Source organism: Lissotriton helveticus, chromosome 4_2, assembly GCF_964261635.1.
Source record: "Lissotriton helveticus chromosome 4_2, aLisHel1.1, whole genome shotgun sequence".
In the NCBI taxonomy this organism is placed as follows: Eukaryota; Metazoa; Chordata; class Amphibia; order Caudata; family Salamandridae; genus Lissotriton; species Lissotriton helveticus.
This window is the reverse complement of record NC_136064.1, coordinates 145,787,693-145,812,269: the sequence shown is the minus strand read 5'-3', so window position 1 is coordinate 145,812,269 and position 24,577 is coordinate 145,787,693. Positions and strand designations below refer to the sequence as shown.

General features: G+C 45.0%; 1 protein-coding gene across 1 annotated transcript; it reads left to right on the top strand.

The window, feature by feature from the left end:
* Positions 1–6,377: 6,377 nt before the first annotated feature.
* On the top strand, positions 6,378–24,244 carry LOC144751992 (vomeronasal type-2 receptor 116-like). The gene is made up of 2 exons (XM_078639951.1): positions 6,378–6,468; positions 23,343–24,244. Exons 1-2 carry the CDS (start codon positions 6,378–6,380, stop codon positions 24,242–24,244), a joined length of 993 nt encoding a protein of 330 aa, XP_078496077.1.
* Positions 24,245–24,577: the final 333 nt, after the last annotated feature.

The window sequence follows — 24,577 nt, the reverse complement described above, 5'->3', positions numbered from 1 at the left end:
GATCCCTCCTAGAATCCTGTCCAGCTTGGTTTGCATCTCACTAGGCTCAGTGAAAAGGTATAAATCCATCGGGTTGGTTTCATATTGGGTCTGACTCACTACTGCCTTGTTGGGTTGGAGTTTGGCCCTAATTCTGCTTAGATATAAGTGAAGAAGGCATTTTGCTATTTCAGGGGCTACCTCTTGGAATAAGTTAAGTCTGTCTGTGCCTAATACATGCAGTATCAACAGACAGACATAACTGGCTTATGGCTGGGATCCTATTGCGGTCATGTACTGATACCATATTGTGAGATGTTGGCTGCCATATGCTGTCCACTAGTAAAAGTCGGCACCTTGCACCAGTCCAAACAACCCTTATTGATGATAAGGTTTAAGACACCCTTTATTGAAAGCTATCCTAGTGGTAGCTATGGAGAGTAGCCTTCAGGCTAAGTCTTGAAGGAGTGTAAAGCAGCTTGTTTTACCATGTTGTAACCTCTTGAATGAGCAAATGAAAAGGGAACCACACAAGGTATATATAAAATATATGTATTTATTACTAGACACTCTCTACTAACCTCTTTATGAGAATAGAGAGCGAGATACAGAAGGTTAACACACTAGAACGTAAGTAAATAGTACAATATACAATGAAACCATATATTAAGAAAGTGGTATCATAACCATGACTTGACTAGACACAGTGCCTAGAGCATGTAGAATCACTGGGACCCTAAGAAACCACCCAAAGCAGAGACACAGGGGAACCACGGGGGAAGCATGCAGTGTGAGAACACAGCCGCGAGCTCCGTACAATCCTATGGGAAAGTCGCGGTTATAATTTTAAAGATTAGGGACACTTTGGAGAGGACTTGGAGCAAATCCTTTTAGACTTAGAAGTTTCTGAGGCCAACCCCCATGTGAGCACCGGAGTACTCACGTTAACTCACCCAGGGAAGCCGGGTGCATAGGTGCTCAATGCTTTTGGGAACCGTCGCTGTTTTCAATGGCGAGTTTCTGCAAAGTGCTGCTGCCATGGAAAGGAAAAGTGTCTGGTGTGATGCAAGCCTTGCTCGGAGCTGTGAATAACCTGAAAACAGAAGGGACAGAGTCTGGGTCACTTCAGGGTGACTTGGGGCACGGTAGACTGATGCCCACCACTGTTGGGTGTTTCAAGTGCGATGAGGTGAAGCTTGACTCTGCTGTCATGGGGACCAGGGGATTTTAATGAACAACCAGTGTCCACAGGTGAGCTGTCCGATGAAGGATGTTGAGTGCTGGGGAGTCGGTGTCCAAATCGGAGAACAACAAGCCTTGGAAACAGCAACCCACGGGGTGAGAGTAAAAGACTTTGGGATAGACCAGCAAGGTCCTAGTGACTCCTTAAGCAATGGAGAGTCAGGGCACATCTGGAGCAACCAGGTGGGCCTGCTAAAAGTTACAGTACCCTTCTCAGGGACCCATAAGTTGACGGACAACGGATCGTGAAAGGACCTCAAGAGGAACCCCTAAATACCAGCCCAAGGGTCACTGGTAGAGTGAAGGCCAGTAATCTTCAGTGGAATCACTGCTCGGGGTCTGGACTACAAGGAGGTCAACGCCCATCCTCAGAGATTACCAAGAAACATATGCTGCTGTAAATGTGCATGGTGTCCAGGGGTTCGGGTTGCACAGACCCCACGAGGGCTTTGGGTTTCAGGTTTGCTCAGAGCACGTATCGGCCTCCGAGAAGCTTGGAAACCCACCTCCTGTGTTGCAAAGTCTTCGGCATCCTTCAGGAAGTGTGTAGTTACAAACTGGACAGATGCGTCTTTGGTGCTGCCTGCCTTGCAGGGGAGTAACTCCTTTACTCCAAGGGAGATTCTACGGTCATCCAACAAAGTGTAGATAGTTGATGGTCTGGGATTCTGTAGCAGAATTTCATCCAGGTAAATCTAAAAGTCCTGTAGTCAGGGGTTTCTTCTTTATACCCAAGAAAGGGGTTAGGCAAACTCTGGGGATCCATCAATGGGAGGGTCAGGACAGAGGGGAGACTACACCCATATCCTTTTTCCAGTTTATTTATTTTATTTTATTTTTATTTTTTGCTGTTTTATAACGCGCTCTGTTACTACCAGAGTGTCCTGGCGCGAAAGAAAAGACAAGCAGGTGGCCAAAGGAAACGAAAAAAAATAAGAAAAAAAAAATAATCTAATAAGCAAACCTAAAAAGATACGTTTTTAGTGCCTTCTTAAACAGTACAAAATTCTGAATTGATCTCAGGAACAAAGGCAAAATGTTCCAGGCCGAAGCCACCCGGACAGCAATTGACTGGCCTCCCAGGCGCACTCGTCGAAAGCGGGGTACATTCAGTAAATTACAATCAGCTGAGCGCAAAGATCGAGTGGGGGTGTAGCGGCTGAATCTTTTCTTCAGATACGAAGGCCCCAGATCATTGACTGCTTTAAATGCTAATGTTAGGATTTTGAAAGTAATCCTTTGAGTCACTGGTAGCCAATGTAGCTCTTTCAGATGGATTTGTACACTCTCTCTACAGGGCACATTGCAGAGAAGTCTCGCCGTCGCATTTTGGATGATCTGTAGTCTAGCGACTAGGAAGGCTGGGGTTCCACTAAGAAGAGAGTTGGCATAGTCGAGCCACGAAAGTATTAGAGCCCTCGCGACCGACTCTCTTGCCGAAGATGGAAGATATGGAAAGAACTTTCTCATAGCCTTAAGAGAGCCGAAGCACACCCCTGTAAGTTTTTTGATGTGTGCCTCGAACCTCAGATCCTCCTCAAACCATACTCCCAAGTTCTTTGCAGGGATGGTAACTGAGCTTGGCTGGGGAACATCCAGAGGCCACAAAAGTTCTCTAAAATTAGGCGGAAATGAGCCATACAATAACATTTCTGTTTTGTCTTCGTTGCACTTCAGCTGTGCCGCTGCTAACCAATTAAAAAACGAAGACAGACAGGAACAGATTACCTCAGTGTCAAGTGCTGTATCAGGCCATGTAAATAAAAGTTGCCTATCATCTGCATACACCAGAGCAGGGGCTGAGTACCCCTGCAACCTGTTTGAGCTGGACTATACACAGGGATACCAAATGTGCCCCCAGTGCAGACATCAAAGCACTCTTAGAGTGCACCCACCCAGCCCCAATACACTAAAGCAAGTCTGGGAGGTGGTTGCACCTCCCTGTGACAGGAAACCAATTGTCCAGCCTCCCCTGCTGGAGTTTTGTCCTGCAGTAGGAGGGCAGAATCGTGTCTGTGGCTGACTGAATCCATTTTGTGATTCCAGGGTTCTCCTAAGCTGGTACCTGGAGTACCGGTGTTGTCATATTTCTCCCACTAGGAGGGTGGAATCATACCTCCACCACCAGTACTGGCAGGGAGGTAGGATTCCAAGGTGCTTGACATTTCAAAGTTAGCATTTACTCTGAGGTTATAATGCATTTAAGAGTATATGGTTGGCTGCATCAAAGTACAACCTCGGAAAATAGATTCTGAAGGCTGCAGAGGGGCCCTGCTCATGCATTTTCACCCTCTCAAAAACAAAACAGCAACTTGCCTACTGGTTTGATAAGGCCTGCCATATGGGTGACTGATAGGTTTTTGTGTGCAGTGATATAAGGTAGATATAGGGAACCTATACCTGAGCAAGGGGTGCATACACCGCCTTACATAGGCTGCTGCAGCAGACCTGTTCTATAATCTTGAATGGTCTCTCGGAGGTGGCATAAAACATGCTGCAGCCCCTAAGAGGCCTCTGGGGTAGCTATGAGCTGGGTATATAGGATACCATATACTAGGGACTTACAAGGGTACCCCAGAATCCAATCTGTGGTGTACCTAAAGTACATGCAATCATTTTAGAGAGGAAGCAGCTAGGCTGGGGTCCTGGATAGCAGGGCCCCAGCCAGTCTAAAGTCGAAAAACATATATTATCAAAAAGTGGGGGTAACTATAAAAAGCAGATCCTACACTCCTACACATGTGATCTGCAATAAGGCACTGGGTAGAGCATGTGGGATGCTTTTTTTTTAGATTAGTGTAATTGTAGGTAACATGGGAGAGATCACTACAAAAAACATGTGAGAATATTTTAAACTGACTCCATTTGGTTAGGCAATTCCTTAGCAGTGAATAGGTGTAGGAGCATCTCCCACAGACAGAGGTTTCATAGCAATGCAATAAAGCATAACTTGTTATTGGCATTGCAGGTCTTGATATGGATCCTGTTGGAGGCGTCTGTGGTCCACTGGTGAATATGGGATTAAACTGAAATTTAGCACTATGAGTTCATAATCTTGATTCGTGGTCATCTTATCCATGCTGGGGGTTGAAGTTGCAGCTGAGTGGTGGTGCACTTTGAGATCTTGGTGTTGACCTGGTTAATAAGAACTTGGTTCCTTTTGTTCATCCGAAACATTACATGCACACCTTAGTGAATAGGTCTTTCTTAATTCCTCTATTTTCCTCAGGGATGTATTCTCCACACTCCAATACTCACACTTTTAGTGAAGCACTGGAAGATGGCCACAATCTGTGTTTCTTTAGATAGTTTATGAATTAAGGGTGGTTTATTTCTTATCAGTCAGATTAATCTCTTTTATCAGCTACTGAGCTCCCCCTTCCTCGTTACCCAACTGGATGCTTGGGGTCATGCAAAATATTTATAGGAAGGATCTCCTCATGTTTTAGAAAGGGTTCCATGGGTTACACTGGATTTCAAAGCATGATCCTCGTCTGGTGTGCCCCTGGTTGGGGGCCGTCGGTGTGAGTTTCAACTTTCAGCCTACATGTGTGCAGGACTGTGAGATGAAGGGGCATGTCACTATTGAGTGTTGTTGCTGGTTGCAATATACCCTAAGACCACATGTGTGTGTATCTCTCAGTTCCCAGCATGTGGTGTGTAATGTGACCTTCCCTTGCGGCAACAGAAATCGTAACCCTGCCCTTTCTCTAGCGACTTCATTTTGGGCTAACTTTGGACTGTTCTTGTTAGGTTTTTTGGCACTTCCCTCGGTCTTGTGTGATCTACTACCCCATTTATCATGAGGTGGGGGGTCGGAAATGGTTTTGTGGCCCCCATTTACCCCTGCCTATGTCGTGTTCTGGTGTCCAAGGTTGGGGCCTCTGCTGCTTTTTCTAGAATGGGCATGCAAGGCTTGAAGTGTCTATTAGTTGCCAGGCCTGATATGGGGGTGAGCACATTTGGTGTCCTACCCTTGCCTAGAACTGGAGTGGACTCTGGGGATCCCCCCTCTCCCTGATACTCACCCCCCCCCGCAGAGTACATCCTGCTTCTTTTCAGTGCAATTAGGCTTGCTGTCCCTGGCTAGGATCTTCGGGTATGTTTTTGTTGCTATTTTGGATGGGTATGGCACTGTGGTCCTACCTTGGAAATACATAAAAAAAAAAAAACATCAAAAAATAAAACAGGGCTGGTAACAAAAAATGTTCCAGATCCAGGGCTTCAACTAGAAATGTTTGCCAAAGTCTGCCACTGGGTGACGGTGATGAACTGGGACTGCTTCCGCAATTCTGAGACATCTGGTATAAAGTAAAGCAAAATAAGAACTTATAAAGGGCACTAATGCTGAGGCGTCTTGGTGCTGATAGAGCAAGAAGGTACGGAAGGTCAGGAGGGTCTGGTCATTAATTGCGATGGGGGAGCTGGGTTTTAATCAGTCTCCTGAAATGAGATCTAGAAGAAAGTAGCCTGATGTTTAAGTGGAGTTTTTTCCAGAGCCTCGATGTCAGAAAGGAGAGGCATCTGCCTCCCCACCAGGTTCTTCTAACTCTGGGCACAGAGAGCAGAGCTTCATTAGCTGATCTTAACGCCCAGCGAGATGCATGCCATTGGAAAATGTTTTGGAAGTCGTTAGGTGCCCCTCCGCGCATGGCTTCATGAACAAGGCAAAGAACCTTGAACTTGATGCGCTGCTTAACTGGGAGCCAGTGTAAGTTTCTGAAGGCATCCGAGATGTGACCGAATTTTGGAATGTTGAGAAGGGTGCTTGCAGCCATGTTCTGCAGGGGTTGAATTTTGGACAACTGACACTTGTTAACACCCAAATACAGAGCGTTACAGTAGTCCAAGCGAGAGAGAATTAGGGCTACCACTACAGTTTTCCTCAGCTCCATAGGTAGGAAAGGGAGAATTTGGGGGAGTTTTTTTAGAAGGAGGTAACAGGCAGAGGTCAGTTGATTTTTTTGTCCTGAGAAGTTAAGTTGGGATTTATAAATCATTCCTAGGTTCCTAACTTTGGTAGCAGGAACTGGGCAGGCACCTGCCTCTACGGGCCACCATGATTGGTTCCAAATGGAAGGTCTGTTGCCAGATTCCAGGACCACTGTCCTATTGGTGTTCAGTGTAAGAACATTTTTGTGCATCCAGATCATGATATGGCCAAGACATCTATGGATCTATCTGCAATTGGATCTGTTATTGATGACATGGATATGATGTTTTGGGTATCATCTGCGTATGATACAAGTGAGAGCCGTCGTCCCTGATCCGTTAGGCTAATGGGGCGACATAGAGGTTAAACAGCGTTGGAGAAAGTGCTGATCTCTGCGGCACTCCACTAGGTAAGTAGAAGTTGCCAGATTTCAAACTGTCCCAGCAGACTCTCTGCTCTCTATCAGAGAGAAAAGAGGTGAGAATGGCGATGGCACTGTCCCCAATGCCTACTGCCTTCTGCAGTTGAGTGAGAATGGCATGGTTGACCGTGTCAAACGCGGCCGATATGTCCAATAGGATCAGAATAGCCCTTCCACCCCGATCAACCTATCAATGTATTTCTTCAGTAGCCATGATGAGTGCTGATTCTGTGGAGTGGTCACGCCGAAAACCATGTTGGGTTTGATTCAAGAGTTTATTGCTTTCTCAGTATTCTGGAAGTTCTGAGTTAACAGCTTTTTCCAGGACCTTAGCTGCAAGGGGCAGACAGGAGATTGGAAGGTAGTTAATCACCTGAAGAAGATCCAAAGAAGGCTTCTTTAGAATAGGCCTTATTAATACCTTCTTCCATGAGGTCAGGAACATTCCATTACTAATAACAGTGTTCAAAAGAAAGGGGGAGCATCGTACAGACTATGTTTGAGACCCCATGAAAAATATCTGGCAGGCATGGGTCTATGAGGTTGTCAGATTTTTATTGAGGTTAGCTGGTTGTTTACCACTTTGGTGGTCATGAGGGAGAAACTAGTTAAGTTACAAGATGTGGAGGGTACCACTACCTCGGATGAAGCCTGATAGGAGGAAGATCCTGTGTTCAGGCTCTCCAGTTCTTGGTAAATTGTTTGGAACTTTGACTGAAAGAAAAGAGTTATTTTGTCACATAGCCCTTGAACCGGGCTTAGGGCGTCACCCTGTTGGAGTTTGGAAAGTGCATTTACCGCCTTGAAGTGTTCTCTAGTAGAATTTTTAGCCCCCTCAATTCAATTGGTGTAGAAGTTCTTTTTGGCGCAAAGAATGGCAATTATCTAGTTTGTGAGTGCTAGATTATAGCTCTCTCAGGCAGGTATACTGTAATCCTCCGTCCATATTCGTTCAAGCTGCCTGCCATTGGTTTTAAGAGTTTTCAACTCAAGATTGTACGAAGGAGCAGTGGTGTTAGACCTGCGTTGTTTAATAGTTTTCTTCTGGGGCCAATTGGTCCATGGCAGACCTAAACCAGTTGTCATAACAATCTGCCGCAGAGCTCAGGTCTGTCCCCAGGGGAGGTATGCTGCTTTCTGACAAGGTTTCTAACTCGTTGCCTTTTATATTACGCCAGGACTGTGTTTTGGTCGGTGGTGGTGTGGGTAGAGGCAGGTGGCTGTTATGCCCAATGTTTAGATGAAAGAAAACAGCCATATGGTCAGTCAAGGGGAGTGGTGATCCTATCAATACTAATCAGAGGGTTGTTGGTAAAAATTCCATCCGGAGTGTGTTGGGCCTTATGAGTAGGCTTTAAGACTATTTGTGTAAAACCAAAGGCATCAAGGGTATCTATCAACACCGAGGTGCAGGAATCATCTTCCCGTTCAAAGTGAAAGTTGAAATCCCCCAGTATGGTTAATAAGGGGGAGTCAAGACATGATTCCATAAGGGATTGAAGGGCTTGGGAGAATGGAGACTGAGGTTCAGGTTGTCGATAGATGAGCAGCCCAGGAAAGCTAAAGGTATTCCTGACTTTGATATTAAACATCATTGCTTCCGCTCCTGGTAGGGATACTGGATCAAACCCTTTTTTAAACTTGGACCTATATATAATAGCAATCCCAACCCCCATTTGGCCTATTCTGGGCATGCTCGCAAACGAAAAACCGGTGGGGAGTGCGGCTACCCAGTCAGGTTCTGACGAGTCAGTGGCCCATGTTTCCGTAAGAAATACTACATCTGGATTGGTAGTTTGGAGTAGATATTCTAGTTCGTATTTGTGGTTTAGAGCATTTAACAGAATGGTGACAAAAACTACAGGGCAGATTTACAAGCCCCTTGTGCCACTTTTGCGTCACATTTAACATGGGAAATGTGACGCAAAAGTGGCACAAAGGGCTTGTAAATCTGCCCCTACGCCCTCAGCTTGTAGGGTAAGAGAGACCACTGGGCTAGATGGAGAAGGAGGCGTGGTTGCATAAGTAGAATATTTGGCAATACTGGCCAAGTTCGTTACCAGGCCCCTGATTTCAGGGGATCCAGGGGTCAAGGGAATATTATAGAGGCTGCTATTCGGGAGTATAAATTACACGCAGGTGAACCCTTCAACTCACCTGGCACCATGCAGACACTTTGCCAACTTGGCTGTTTGTGCCAGTGCTGTGGGGTGTGTAGGGTTTCCTCCATCGCAATTATACAGGAATCTGGCTCCTGACACCGAGGACCGCTTTGTTTTGGAACTGAAAGGGGGCCTCCTTTGGATGGAGGCTTCCAGCTTTATGGAGTCCTGGTAGAAACTACACACCATGATGGATGCTGGAGAATGGGGACCTTTTGACTTTCAACTCGTCCCCATCGACTTTTTGGATGCAGGATCTGTGTGTCTGTTTTTTAAATACTTTTTCAGGGAGCCACCCTGCCCCCTTGTCAGACTGACCTTCCTGCCGGGGTGTGGCCTGCTCACTCCACCCTGGGGGATCAGCAGCAGAGTGGAGTCTTGGCTCCTGTAAGCGCCCTTGATGTTTAACTTCAGTGAGGATACCCGGTCAATAGAACATATACAGCAGACCTTGGCCGCTCTGAATCCCTGAACACAGGTAACAAGTTTGAATTCCCCACGTAGTATCATTGGTCGAATTATTCTTATTTTATGCTGAGGGTTTATCTCACTGCGCATTCCGACTCTGTGATTGTGTGAAGGCATTACCTCCCCGGTCATGTTGGGCTCCGATCCCTGTCTGCGATTGCGGCTGCCACTTGTTTGTCCAATTACGTGATTTCTGCTATCTGGATGCAGCAGCTGGTGGCTCACCCTGAGGCTGAGTGTAGGGTGCACTCTGAATCCCCTTTACTTGGCTTTGTGGAAACACATTCATAGGGTTTCATGGTGGCTGGCCCTGGCCCATCGATCTCTGCTGGAGGTGTGCATTTTAACTTGCATCTGTCTTTGCGGTGGGTGAATCTATGGCAATAGTAGCACTCCCTAGGAGCTGGCTGCTGCCAACCTCCCAGTCCTCTACCACAATAGCTGGGTTGAAACCCTCTGGGTTTTGCGGTGGAGCTCCTGTAAGACTGGTGCCATTTGCAAGCTCACAGCCAACGCTGCCCTCTCGAGGGCCATTTTTAAAACTTGTGTTGGGCCAATGAAGCTGTGTTTCTCTGGGCTTGCTCTTGTTCGGGGATCGTCACAGTGGGGGGGGTCGCTGAATGGGGTGTACATTTTACACCCTTCCTGTTCTATACATGGCCTCTTTCCTATATGATCAACAGGGACATTTGTTGGCAATGTGTCTCTGTTTACCTTATGCGCAGCACACTTTACCACCGCTAACTTGTTTGTATGGCGTATTCGACAGCTGAAGAGGGTCATAAGGTAGGACCAGTGCACCACACCGCACCAGGCAGCCTCATCCTCACTATGGTGGGGTCATGAACTCAGTGCTTTAAAAAGTGCATGGGTCCTAGCTGTTATGGCCACTGTCCCTGGGCGCCTTACCCCCTTCTCCTGATTTGTCCCATGGAGGCATGTGTAGTGCAAACATTACTCTCTTCTTAATCCAATACTTTGTTGGATATGATGGATTTTGCCCCTCTAGCAGCCTCAAGTAGGAGAAGTGTGCATGATGTAAATACTGCCTAACAATTCGCAAATATCCAAGAATTGCTTCACGTTGCCAAGGATTACCTGAGTGAAGGTGATCTGGTCATCAGATGATGTCTCTGCTTGTCTACCTGTGATGTGGATGTGATTTAATGGCACGAGCCCCAGTGATGGAGCTCCAGGGGAGGAGCAGGCCATAGTCCTAATATCAGAAAACTGGATGGTCATGTTTAGTTTGCCCATCAAGTCTATTCCCAAGAGATTAGTTGGGGATGAGGGAAAATATAGTAGCTGTCCTCTCATGTGATCCCCTCCAATCTCAAATTCAAGGAGTTTTGTGAAGGAAATCCTTGTCACCATGAAAGAAAGCCCTTGCACAACCAAAGTGTCTTTTGATAGGGGGACTATCAATTCCCCTAAGCAAGGCCTTGTTGCCCCGTGTCTATTATGAAGCTTTATGGTGTTTTCTGCATGAGTACCATGACCATGGGCTTCTCTTCAGGTCGGCCCATTGTTATTATTACGAGGTGTGTCCCCAATTTGTCCCCTTGGTTAACTGACAAATCCTGCAGCCTCACCCTCGTCATCGGTTCCTGAGGAACTGGGACTCCCTTCCTCACCCCCACTTGCTTTATCATTGTTTGACCTGCCACAAATCTCCTTGTCTCTCCTGTATGTTCACCTGATCCAGTGGCAATGTGTGCTGCTGAGGTTCTAAGTGTCTGACGTGGTAGGCACTGGGTCAAGCTTCTAGTGACTTTTTCAAGGGACTTGGGTTGCTTTGGGCTTGAGGGCATGTTAGCTTCTCATGCTCAGGCATAACCATTTGTCTTTTGGTGGGGGTGCATGTTCCTACTATTGGTGGATTGGAACATCCGAATGCAGGGGGGGAGGGGGGAGCACCTCTATTCCTGCAAATGTTGAGGGAAGCACTTATGTCTAGCTTGTAAATTGGTTCTATAGGATCATTGATCTGGTTCTCCTCAAAGATGGCCCATATTTCTAATAATGTCTCGCTCTTGTCTTTCCTTTTGACCTGTGTATTTATTTTGTCTGTGTGTTCCTTGTATGTTCTATTGTGTTAGTGTCAAATGTTCTCTCCGTATGCCAGGAACATGTATTTGCCTCCGTGTGTGCCATTCTTGGTAAAAGTTTAGGTTTCTGTGTGGGGAACGTGCTGTGAATGTGTTTTATTGGGGAATCCTTGATCAGTTTGGTATTTTTATTGGACAAACAAAACCTAGCTCTTTTTTTGGTCTCATTTTACGATAATGAGCTACGAGCTCAGCGCTATCTAGAGATGCATCAAACAATTCAATATGAACATTTTAATAAATAGAGATGACAATGCAAATGAAGGTTTGCAAATTAGGAAAAAGAGCATTGGTAAAAACAGTATCTGAACGATACGAAATGTTGGCATCAAATAGAGTTTGCAAGAAAGAGCAGTGCCCTCATATGAACTATTGAGACATAAAGAAGAACATGCAATGTTTTAGGATAATCTCTGATCACTTTTTGTACAAAATACGGTTCGTAAGCAATATGACATCACACATACAATACACAAACCCAACAAAAAGCTGACTGAAAAAAGGATTGCTTTGTCCAAAGTCTCTTATCCAGCTCCTGGTGCATGCTCTCCTGTGACCAGGGGACGCTCTGCACAGTACACAGTACAAAGTGAGCCTGATAGTCTGGCTCCGGGACAAAGGTAATAGCAATAGTTGGTGGACAATTGTGGTATAACTTGAGAACCACAGACCCCTCTTGGCTACACACAAGTGGTACCTAGTTTTCCACGTCTAATTTGTTTCTTAAGTGTTTAAATAACACCCGAATCACACCCAGAGGCCAAGCATACCTTCTCTGTCACATCCAGTGGTTCAAGCGACCAGCACCACTCACTTCTGGCATTGAGAACCCTTTTTAGACAGAAAAAAAAAAAAAATCTCTCACTCTCTGTGATGGCTGCTTCAGGATGGACCTCCGCCACATGGATTCAGCAGAACTTCCAATCAATTGCGGTATCTGCTCACCTTCCTTGCTGCACAAATCTGATTCCTCCCAGGCAGTGTCCCCTTTCTTTGGCTGCAATAGAGTTTGAGGTACCAATCTACTTTGATTGTGACTCACCAAAATATTGCTTGAGCATAACAATACCTTGAACAAACAAGAGACAAAAGGTGTTTGGCAAAACAGGAAAAAAAAAATTTATTTAAATATTGTGGTGTGGAGATCAGTTACAGGCATAGGGTATAATGACTGTCTCAATTTACAGTCGGACTGAGACGTTCCTATATACAGTTCGTTGTATGCCATAAATGATTCCGGTGATCCTTGTATGGTAAGAAATGCAAGTTGCTGCCTTTGAAGTCATACATTTTTTGTTCAATAGATAGTCCAGCTGTTCATTCACTTTGCATATTAGACACACTGTGGCCAGTGGGTAGCATGTCCTGATGTCCATCAAGGGGAGCACGTCATCACTGCGTGTGATGTGTCCTGGTTGGCTGTATGTTCCTAACTGATGTGGCATGTGACTTTATGGTGGTGTAAGAGCACCCAACCCATCCAGCCATGGGTGCTTTATTGGGGCCAATCTCCACTCATTGTGGTGCTGCTGTGCCTATCTGTTGGATTGATCTGGGATTTCCTGTTGGTGCGTTTGCCTGCCTGCTACATGCTACCCCACCTGTGACATATCAATGAGTATCCCTGGATCGGAGACTGACTGACTGCACATTTTTGTGTCAGGTTTAATGTGACGTTCACAATGGGTGAATTTGATAATAAATTAATGAATCAATCCTAATGTTAACAGCGACTTTTTCAATATCAACAGCTGTAAATGTCAATGTTAGTAGAATTTCTCACAGTCCTGTTAAGGCCAAGATTTAGTAAGGGCCTCTTTATGAGTATGGTGGTCCTAGGACTGTTGTACTTGTGGTAACGGTCTGACCAGCCCCACTACTGCAGGTCGGCCAGCTGTAGTTAGAGTGCTGCTGTTTAACCACCATAGGACTGCCACCTCCCCGGAATCCAGGAGCTTGCGGGGGTGGTGCAAAGGAAAGGAGCAGGAATATGGTGGCTGTCAGGTGCGGCACCGCTGAGCGTATTTTGAGTTGCATTTCCACCACCCCTTTCATGGTGGTGAACCCGTCATGAAAAGGGTGGGAGAGACTCAAGAGCCCCTGCTGCTTCTGGCCTGGGGGTGCATGCAGGGGGATTGGTACCCCTGTTCCTGCATGGTGTGGTAAGCATGACATGGTGCATGCCACACCACGCAGGAACATGCTCACGATGCTGTCACAGCGGCGGGCTGCTGTAAAGGCTCTCCTATGAACCTAACGCAGGTCCTTCCGCCACCCCCGAGGTGGAGGGACCGTCCGCAGGGGCAGCGGCGGTCCCTCCAGTGCAATTAGGATGTGACCCCCACCCTGGCGGTCACATCCTGTATCTTTAACCTTGCGGCGGCTGCTGCTTGAAGCTTTGTGCATGTAAATGCTGGGGGGTATCATAGGTACCCCCCATGTGCACCCCCCACCCCCGACACCCTGGGGGCCCGCAAAGGGCTCCCAAACACCAAAGACCACATGCTTTTCCACGGCGGAAAAGCCGCCGTGAAAAGCAGGTGTCAATGCACATCCTTATTTGGCTGATGGTGTCTTGCAGACACCGCCACCAAATAGCCCTCCACACCCCGTGGATCAGTGGCGGGCAGACCTGCCGTCTGCCGCTGGTCCCACCGCAATCCCCCCCGACATCCTAATCTGGCGGTGGGTGATGTCTGAGGCCGCGGCGGTGAATCCGCATCCTCCAGGCCGGCGGTGCCTTCCGCCCGCCCGGAGGATGCGGATTCACCACCATCCTAATCGGCCCCACAGTCGCTGCAGTGAGACCTCTGCAGCATCACCTCCCCCACCCTAAATTCAACTCTGGGAATGCAGCAAACCCCAGCACGAACACCCGTGTAATGACCATTTAAATCACACTGTGCTGCATTACTCTGGATGTATGAAGATACTTAGGGCCTTGTGTGTCTTCATAAATCTAATTTTTAATTTGTGTCACTCTTGCTCCACAATGCGTTGTGCAAGATTGATGCGAAGGGGCTCGTGCATATTCCCCTTTGTTTCCATTGTGATGGAGTACCCTCTCCGCAAACATATAAATCAGGCCCTAAATTGGATTATAAAATTATTACTGTTGGAAAATAAAAAAAAGATTGGAGCTTTCTGTTTTTGTAAAACTATTTTCATGTACAAATATATCATTCATTTCTTTTTGATTGCACTAGACTAAAATGATAAAGTCTTAAAAAAGAAAGTGATAAATCATGGGAAAAGTGAATTTAGTAGTAATAATTGAAAGTTTAAAGGAAATTAAATAAAGACAATTGATGTGTGTTCGATATGAAAATCATTTACCGCGATAACGGATGCAAACTTATATTGACCTCCACAGGCCTCCCACTCAGGAGAGGTGTGGTGCAGCGGCCAGAGCAGCTGACTTCGGAGCACAGGGTTCACAATTCGATCCGTGGCTCTGGCAGCAGCTCAGCTCAGCACCATGTGACTCTGGGCAATAGGTCACTTAATTTACTTAATTTCCACGACAGCCCCCAGCGCCTTTGGACCCGTAAGGATGAATAACTTGTGCGTTACACACACAGATTTACTTTTTCTACATACTAATCAGTGACAGTCGTGACAATTCATTTTACCCCATATTCCTGCACACAGTAGATTGTCTGAGAACTAGAATATTATTGGATCTCATCTCAGTCACAGAAAGTGCTAAGAGGGAGCTGTTTTCTTAGATGTGAGGAGAACCCTATACCTCGCTATATACCAGTATTATGGATCATCAAAATTCACCCCAATTAGCTCCGGCCCTGCACCCATGTTCTAGACATAGAGATATCACAGACTCCCTGGTTCTTACAATGGGGTTATTCAATTAACATGTTATGTTATGTTATGTTATTATGCACTTGTAGAGCGCGTTATCACCCAGGGGTATCAAAGCGCTATCAGCGGACATACACCATCAGCAGAGCACGGAGCCACCGACTCACAGAGGCCCCCATGCCTCGAAGAAAAGCACAGTCTTTAGTTTCTTTCTAAAAGGAAGGAGATTAGCTTCCTTCCGAAGCTCAGCTGGTAGGCGGTTCCACACCTGGGGAATGGTACTAGAAAAGGCACTACCGCCCAAAGACACAAGGTTAATAATTAGGACACTCAATAAAAGATGTAATACAGAATTTAGAAAAGGCAGTTCAGAATAATTACTTGTCATGAATGCAATCCACAGGACACACTACAGAGTGTAAATAATTCCAAAACTCTATCTATGAAGCAAAGGTGACATCACTTTAATACTCCTAAGCATGAATAGGAACAGGAAAGCCAGGCACACCATAAAGGAAACCAGCAAAGTCTAGTAAATGGAAAAGGTCTCAGAAAGAAGTCAACATTCATACTGACAAGGCATCTGCAGGATCTTGGAACGTCTCCTGGCTCACCCCCAAAACCACGGTTTTATACATAAGTTTGCATACCTAATAAGCAAAATATTAGCTTACAGTGGTGCGATCTCATAATGAACACATCTAAAGATTTATGATCACAGATTCTTGGCTCTTGTTTCCTTCCAATGCTCTTTTTTCAAACTCTACTTTTTTCTAAATATTTTTCCCTTCTGTAATTCTCCTCCTCTCTGTTCCTCCCCTAACCCTTTGTGCCCATTCTCTGTTGTACATATAGCCACCATCACCTCCCTCTACAATCTGTTGTCTGTCTGCTTTTACCAGCCCCTCCAGCCCACCCACAACTGTGGGGGACCTTGCCCCCAACCTTTCCACCCACCTTCTTTTGTCTGTGTGTTTGACCTGGCTCCTCCAATCCAGCCACCATGTGGCTGTCCAAACCCCCCCACCTGCACTCTTATGTCTGTGTAATTGCCCACAGACCCTCCCACCCATCCTCCATTGTCCATCTGCGTGACCCTCGCCCCTTCTGAGCACCCTCTGCTGTCTTTGCAGTCTCCTGTCACTCTGGGTCTGTTATCTCTCTGGAACAGACTCCTTCTTTCCTCTCCTCCCTGCCTCTGTGTTAACTTAGGGAAGCCCACAGCTGAAAGTAAGCAAAACAAAAATCTGTGCTTTTTTTTAATATTAGTTTTATCCACTGCAAAATAATAACTTTCCAAACTATCCTGAGGTCAGCTATTTGTATGTAAGATAATGCACAGGTGTGATGATGCTATGATTGAAACCTCCAGCTCACATATAATTGTTAACTATCAAAAAAAAGCGTTGGAAATGCAATAGGTCTCGCATTTGTTTGAGTTAGAGCTATTAGCATTGTAAATGTCAATGGCTTTTACGAATGTGTTACGAAGTGTCTGTATGTAGTTTGTAGTGGAAATATGTGGTTTGCAACGGAATTTTCAGATGTGTAATTGGGTAGTGTGGAGTGGATTTGTGGAGCGGAATTACTTGGCGTATTGTGCAGTGGAATGATGTGGATAGTAATTATGTGGTATTGTGTGTACTGAAATTATGTGGAAAGGGAATGTAGTTATGTGGAATGGCATTTTGTGTTGTGGCGTATGATGGGATAATCACTTTTACAGTCAAAATAATCAAGAGACGCCCTTGTACCAACAGGAACTGGGTAGCATAAGCAAAATGAAAGGTGTTCCTTTGGTACTCTTTATTCTGCCTTTGTGGTTCTACTTATATGACGTGAGGAAACAAGTAGTGTGTATGATTCTAGTGGATAGTCACACTGGGAGAAACTAGTGTGTGAGATTAAAAATAACAGAGCAGAATAAAGAATACCAAAGGAACGCGATAGTCACTTGTATACCCCTCCCCCCGGGTGATTAGAGCGCTATAAAAATTGCTAATTGATTGAATTTAATATGTTTTCTTTCAAACTCCAATTCACTGATGAACAGTAAAATCTGGACCTCAACAGAAAATCTGCTCTTAAGTGTGATTAAACATGGTTCACTAGTGTAAAAATGGGATAGGTATCAAGTCTCAGTTCAATTCCTTATTGAAGAGCAGTGTTTAAGGCTGCATGGAAAGCAATCTAAACAAGTTAGCGCAGTAGTTATCCCCTGTGTCACTCTTCATTAAAAGTTACTAATAACCAATTAAATAACTCATTAACCAACTCATGAACTCATTAACTAATGCCTTGACTGGTTAAAGGAAATGCACAACCATTGAACAGCAACATACATTGCTGACAATGATAATGTTCCCCACCATGCAGCTAGCTTTATGTCCAGTGAGGCCTGTGGGTTATGCATGGGAGCAAACAGCATAAAGAAAACCAGTTCACTTGTCAGCTTCTACCTTGTATGTCTCCAGGCTTTGGAAACATAAACTAAAAGATAGAATTTTAAAATTATCTTTAATGCCAGTTGCCTGTTTCCAGCTTTCGCGGAGATTCCAGAGCAGAGGAATACTCTGGCAGCCGCTGGGCACCGGGCAAGCAGGAAGAAGGGGCGGGTGCAGGCACCAAGAGCAAAGGGGTGTGGCGGGGGTACGCTAAGAACGAAATGTGAGAGAATGAAGACAACTACAGAACAAGCATGTCTCACTTTTCAGCCCAGCTGCGAAAATATTATGAGTAACAGAATTTGTCAATCAGTTTTTAAAAGCATTTTGCAACACTATTGCAATACTGAGCTATTAGTGTACGTGTGCCGCCTGAAACAACCGGATGTCTCTGCCGGGCCACTGTACTGAGAGCATACTGGCAGCAGCATTCCTCATCTATTTGACAATACTGACCCTACACCGGGTCTGGTGGCTCAGTGGACTAATGCATCTACTGCAGGGGCCTGTGTACGACCTCATGGTCACGGTTCACATCCAGACGGGTCCACTCAGCCTTTCATCCTTCTGAGGTCGATAGAATGACTACCGTTGGGTAACAACAAACATCTCTTATTCAGCGCCAAGATACCCTTGTGGGCAGTGCCAACAAGGCAAGGAGAGGGAGCAGCAGAACACCCAGGTCGCAGCAGCTACTATTGGAGCACAACGCCTGGTCTATTCCAGCTACAGCCAATTGTTGCTTTTCTGCTTAGATTAATTTAATCAAAACTAAACATTTCTGAGCGCTCTGTAATATTAAGGTTTCAAAGTATCAGTCCCCTCTAGCACATTGGTGTATGGCAGTACAGTAGCAAATGAATGTACTGGAGCATGAAGAAAACCAGCAGCAAAAAGCACTGTTTAACACAAAATAGGAGCTCACAACCAACGGGGCACCATGCAGCAACAACAGGGGAAGGAGGGAGTGGGAGGGAAGATGCAATAATAAAACAGCACCACAGCTGAGCATGCACCCACAATATAACACAAGCAGGAAAGAAATTTAAAAAAGAGCCCCCCAAGAACAGCTAAACACGCAAGGCTTACAAATACAGTAATTAGTCCCTGCTCTGTGGGAGGAAACCAACCACCAAAAGGAGAAAAAAATAGAAAGGACTGCCCACTAGGAAGCAAGGATTTTTAAAGGATACTGAAACAAACAAATGAAAAGTAGAGGTGATGCAGGGATTCTGCTCTTACATAGAACTGTGCACAGAGACCCAGTAACTCAGTGAATTGCTGTGGACCAAAAAGCTCACCTCAGTACCTAGAAACCCAACCGACTAGCATCAGTGTCACATTAGCTCTTCGTCCTATAGCAAAGGAACCAATATTTAGACAACCCAGAACATGCGACTTAAGACCATCTCAGGAATGGTGGGAAGTGAGAACACTCTTTTGTTTGTTATTCTCATACCAGTCCACAACAGGTGTAAAAAGAGACATGGGAACGGTTAAAATATTTATTTTGACGACGTGCTCTAAGATGCAGTATCTTTGCTAACATAAGCAAACATATGATTAGAAATATTATGATCAGCATTGTTACAATTCCATAAAACACAAAAGGAGAAATCGTATTACAATGATGGTGAAGACAGGTCTTATAGTGCCTATTGTATCACCCTCCCTATCTAGGAACTATGTTTTATAAAATATGGAATGTCTCTTAGGCTTGAATAGGGGACCCCATACCTCTAAGATCAGCAGGGATGAATCACATCAGGATCTGCAAAAGGTCTTTGTCTCTCTGGAAATGGAATTCTTCCAAGTGCCTGTAATCATGCATGCAGTGCAATATTAAAGGCTCCCGAATCTCCGCTGGCTTGCAGCTGCATGTATGTTATGTCTAAAACGCGAGGCGATCAGCCCAAACAATAGCTACCTTGTTATGATAACCTTGGAGGCTTTAGCACTCACTGTGCAGACTAGGATCGCGATGTAAGTCTAGGGATGCCAAAAACAAGCCCTTCTCATGTGAAGTAATTCACGCAACCTAACTTAAAACAACAGCTATATGCAGTGTCGTGTGCAAAAGCAGCAAAAGGTAAAATGGCGTTTAAACTTCTAATAAGCCGATGCTAACATAGCAATGTGCACAAACGAGGCTCAGCCCTCACTACAGAGGCGAGTTTTTAAGTCCACAAAGAAGTAAGTATATAAATTATAATCCAAGTATATACGAGAGGTCTGGAAAACTCGACTTAACGAGAAGCCCAAGGGGCTGGTGAAAGTTTCTGGACTTCCCACTTGTACTTCTGTAAGGTGCCTCCCCAACAGAATCTCCCACATGCATGACATGCAATTGACGGGATACACGTGGGGATACAAGTGGCAGGTATGATATTGGACATGCAAGGCACGAGATGCACAGGTTCAAGCCATCCCAAGTACTAAAATAATCAAACAGATGATACTCATCGCAAATATGTGGTAATTGAAAACCAACACCCACTGTAATAACAGTTCTGTAAATATTATTTAGGTGACATAAGTTATATACTAAAAGGTTTTTACTATAAACATTCTGGCATGCTATTACATCAATAAAAGAATGTTGAGAAGCATGCACATGTGTGCACAAGGATGTAGTCCTGCGTCCTGAGACATATGACCACACTGCCAAGCCTTTCTCTCTTCAATCCAACCCATATTGTTGGAAAAGCAATGGTGGTCTAAATATCTGTCGAAAATTCTTTTACATTTACTATAAAGGGACTTACATTTGGTAGTTTGTCTTTTATGGTATGATCTCTTTCAAAATCTTTTTGATTTCTGCAAAAGTACTCTGATTGTTGTCCTATATATAAGACTGCCTAGTCATGATATCTTCATTTGAAGTGGTCTTCTGCCATTAATAGCTCAATTCTGTTTTGTGCATACCTGTGTTTGCTGGTGTTAGCATGTTCAAGTCAAACCTATTGCCAGAGGCAATGCTTGTTTTTTATTACAGATGATTGCTGTGTTTTATGAAGCTTTGACCAGTAAACTGGATATCCGTACATTTTCTCAGTGGAATTTAGTTATGAGAGCCATATGTTATAAGGTGGTTCTAATCTATTCTTTTTTAGGTATCGCCAAAAGAGCACATACACTACCTCTTACTACACCTTTTGTTACCTTACCAGTGGCTTAGAGGCAACCCTTTAATTCCATTGGTTGGCTCCAATGTCCCTCTCAGGTGCTTGCTTCTTATTTGTTAGCTTCCGTAGGCTTCCTTCCTCTTTGTGTGTTTTTAATGTAATGTGTAATGTGATGTAATGTGTATACTTGTAAAGCGCACTGTTGCCAGCTGGCGTCCTGGCGCTGTATACAGCTGGGGAACCCTTCCTGGCTTTCCCTGTGGGATGGTCCCTGCTGGGAAACCCCAAGTTGGAGCCAGGCATCCCCGGCGTTGATGGGGCCGTTGTGGAGATTAGGCAAGCTAATGCCCAGAGTTGCCGAGTGGGACCCCTGGTTAGAGTAGGCACCGAGGCGAGAATTATCGATTCCGCTGACCCTGGTCCATGACCCTGCCGCGTCGGGAATCGAACCCTGGTCCTGGGCCGACTTCTGCTTCCGGGTCTGCCGTCTCTAACCAGTGAGCCACACCACTCCACTACCTTCCCTGGAATTACTTGAGTTGTTCCACTGCTCATTTTTCAGGTGCTTCTTGTATCTTTTGTTAATGAACTCTCAAAGAGTGCCTGTGTTTTTCAGCTGTCTCCAAATTGTACTTCACCCCCTCTGTTTTCCTCCTCCCTGCTCATTGTGTCCACTCTCCTTCCATTGTCCATGTGTTTGCTTCACCCAACACTCAAACCTCCAGTGTCTATATGCCTGCCTCCAGCACCTCTCAACCTATGCTACCTTTGTGCTGGGCCAATCCCCGCCAGACTACTCTCTGTTGTAAGGGAGCTTGACCACATCCCCTCCCAACCACCCTCTGTTGTCTATCTGCTTGCTGTCAACTCCTCTTTCCCACCCACATTTGTCTGTGTACTTGACCCAGAACCTCCTGCCTAGCCATCATTTCAAACTATCGTGGCCTAAATTTCATCTGACAAAAATATTATTTTACAAAACACTAGCCTATCCAAGTCTTTGTTCTTGGAGTTAACCTGAGTCTGGCATTGTTGCCAGGAGCAACAGGCCCTGCCTCTACTCACAGACGAGTGTCAAGTCTTCAAGTAGAATTCCTGTTCTTGACAATGCAAGCACTGGAAGCTTTGCCTTGCCACATGTTCAGTAAGACGCAGATCATAATAAATACTTTACTTTTTCACTCTTAGCCATTAACCCTCAGGCGATGTCGCCATGTGTCAAAATAAACAAGCATCGCCAAAGCCAATAGTTCTCACCTAGTAAACCAATTGGCTTTGCCAATCATTTTTGGCTATGCTGTGTAGCATGAGCACTGCTCTGCAGCATGGCTATAAAGACAACGTTTGTTTACGGACCTGTCACATAATCTTTTTGGTTCATACACATGTTTAAAAAAGATGCATGCATCTTTAAAATTGTGTGGTTGTTTCTCATGTTTTTATTTACCTGGCCGAGATGGCTCATTACATGGGAAAAGGAACACAACAATACTGTTTTAATGTACAGCACAAAAGTGCTTAACCAAATAAAAATGATGACTAGGTTGTGGGAGTGGGTTTGGAGAGGTTTGGGAGACAAGTATCATGTTCGGAGGGAGTAGAACCAACGTAAAAGAAAGAGAGTAAAATGGACCACAGAGGGCATAACGACTGTCAAGGTTCACATGACAAGTTCTTGTGGGGGATAGAAACCCATTGGTGAGTTAGAGTACCATGGAGGGGTGGGATAAAAGCATTCAGGGGAGATACCTGGAAAACACATGCACTTTCAATTAGTCCCAAAAGAAAATAGAAACAAGTAGGCTCCTAAAAACAAGGTGAGAAAGCGACCCAATCAAAGAGATGGTAAAGAGGCTATTCCCCATGGAAGGAACAAATACAGGATGTAGCAGGCCGAAGAGATTGATAGAAAAGCCAATTAATGGAAAGCAATGGTTGGTCTGCAAATCCCAGTCTGTTCTTGTTAAGGTCATAATATATGTTTCGGAACTGGATAGCTTGCATAGTCTGATAGGCTCGACCAAGGAGTAAGGAAAAGGTTTACTGAAAGCAAACAGGAGGTTTGAGTCACTGTGTCAGGAAGCATAATGAAGGCAGTAAAGCAACACCCATAGATCTAACAGGCTTTGTGTAGCCTATAGAAGGTATGAGGGAAACCTGGGTACATCCATTCATCACAACAGAGCACCAAAGGGAATTTTCACTAGGTGTGGTACGTTTTTATGGATTAGAAATATTTTCCACCTTACTAATGCATGTCTGTACTAAAGCTTGAATTATTATTGTGCTCATTACTTTTTATTTAAAAAATGTATAGTCTGAGATAACATATAATATTGATTTGTGGAAATATTATTTTGCAGTCAATTACTCAGTTTTGGCCAGGAACCATTTCACATAAATTCACCGTAACAGCATGTCTTGTATCTCTATGTTTCTCCAGGCTGTGCTTCCTTTTCAAAGTAGCTTTAATTAGGGGGGCTAATGAGGCATCTTTCTTTCTCCCCCAAGGGAACAGATGCAAGGGCAACTGAAGGGTGATCCTTTGGGTCACAAAAGCTGCAGTTTCTCCCCAAGATCCATTTGAGACTTCCTAAGTACAGTTATTGTACTCAGTAACCAGCTCTGTTCTTTTCCTCAGATTCCCGTGACTGCTGGCCTTGTCCTGAAGATCACTGGCCCAATGAAGAGCGAACCCGATGTGATCTCACAACTGTTGAGTTTCTCTCCCTTGAGGAGCCTTTGGGAATCACACTCTCATGCCTCACCAGCCTCCTCTTCCTACTCACTCTTCTTGTTCTCAGCATCTTCAAGAAGCACCAGGACACGCCCATTGTCAAAGCAAACAATCGAGAGCTCAGCTATGTGCTTCTCATCGCCCTCATGCTCTGCTTCCTCTCCCCCTTCACCTTCATTGGCCATCCCATGAAGGCCACCTGCATGATCCGTCAAAACTCATTTGGAATTATCTTTTCCATCAGCATTTCCACCATTCTGGCCAAGACCATCACTGTGATTATAGCGTTCAATGCTCGCGATCCCACCAGCCGCTCTTCAAGTTGGCTTGGGACCAGAGTGCCCAGTGCAGTGGTCCTTCTGTGCTCAGTTGCTCCAGTCATGATTTGCACAGTCTGGCTGCTCCTTGATCCTCCGTTCCCAGTGAAGATACAGATGGGGGTCACCACCATCATCCAGTGTGACGAGGGCTCCGTTCTCTTCTTCTATCTGATGTTGGGATATCTGGGCTTGTTGGCCACTGTCAGCTTTGTGGTTGCATTTTATGCCCGTAATTTGCCTCAGAGTTTTAATGAGGCCAAGTTCCTCACCTTCAGTATGCTTGTGTTTCTGGCCGTCTGGATCTCTTTCATACCCGCGTATCTCAGCACAAATGGAAAGTATTTGGTGGCCGTGGAGATCTTTGCCATCTTGTCTTCAAGTGCAGGACTATTGAGTTGTATCTTTATTCCTAAATGTTACATCATCATTTGGAGGCCGGATATTAATACGAAACAGTACTTAATGCAAAGGAATATTTCTAAATGAAAAAAAAAATCTACAATTGATGGATAACATATTATATTTGTACAACCTCTCTTCTTGGCAGATAAAACCAACATGGCAGTTCTTCCCCTTTTTGTTGAATTTATATGTGTTGGCTTTAGGACTCTGTGCACTTTACTCCTCTTCTAAACAGTGCTAAAATGTGTGTGCTCTCTCATTACTTGGTAACATCGGCTCATCCACATATGGCATTTTTAATTTACCTATAAGTCCCTAGTAATAAGTACTGCTTGTGCCCAGGGCATTTAAATTAAATGTTACTAGTGATCTTAGAGCGCTGATTGTGTCCCCCACTTATGTACCCTTTTAAACATG

Coding starts and splice junctions, on each gene's coding strand:
- LOC144751992 (XM_078639951.1), top strand. CDS start 6,378: ATGGCCAAGACATCTATGGATCTATCTGCAATTGGATCTGTTATTGAT. Junction 6,469..23,342: donor ATCATCTGCGTATGATACAA/GTGAGAGCCGTC, acceptor TCTTTTCCTCAG/ATTCCCGTGACTGCTGGCCT.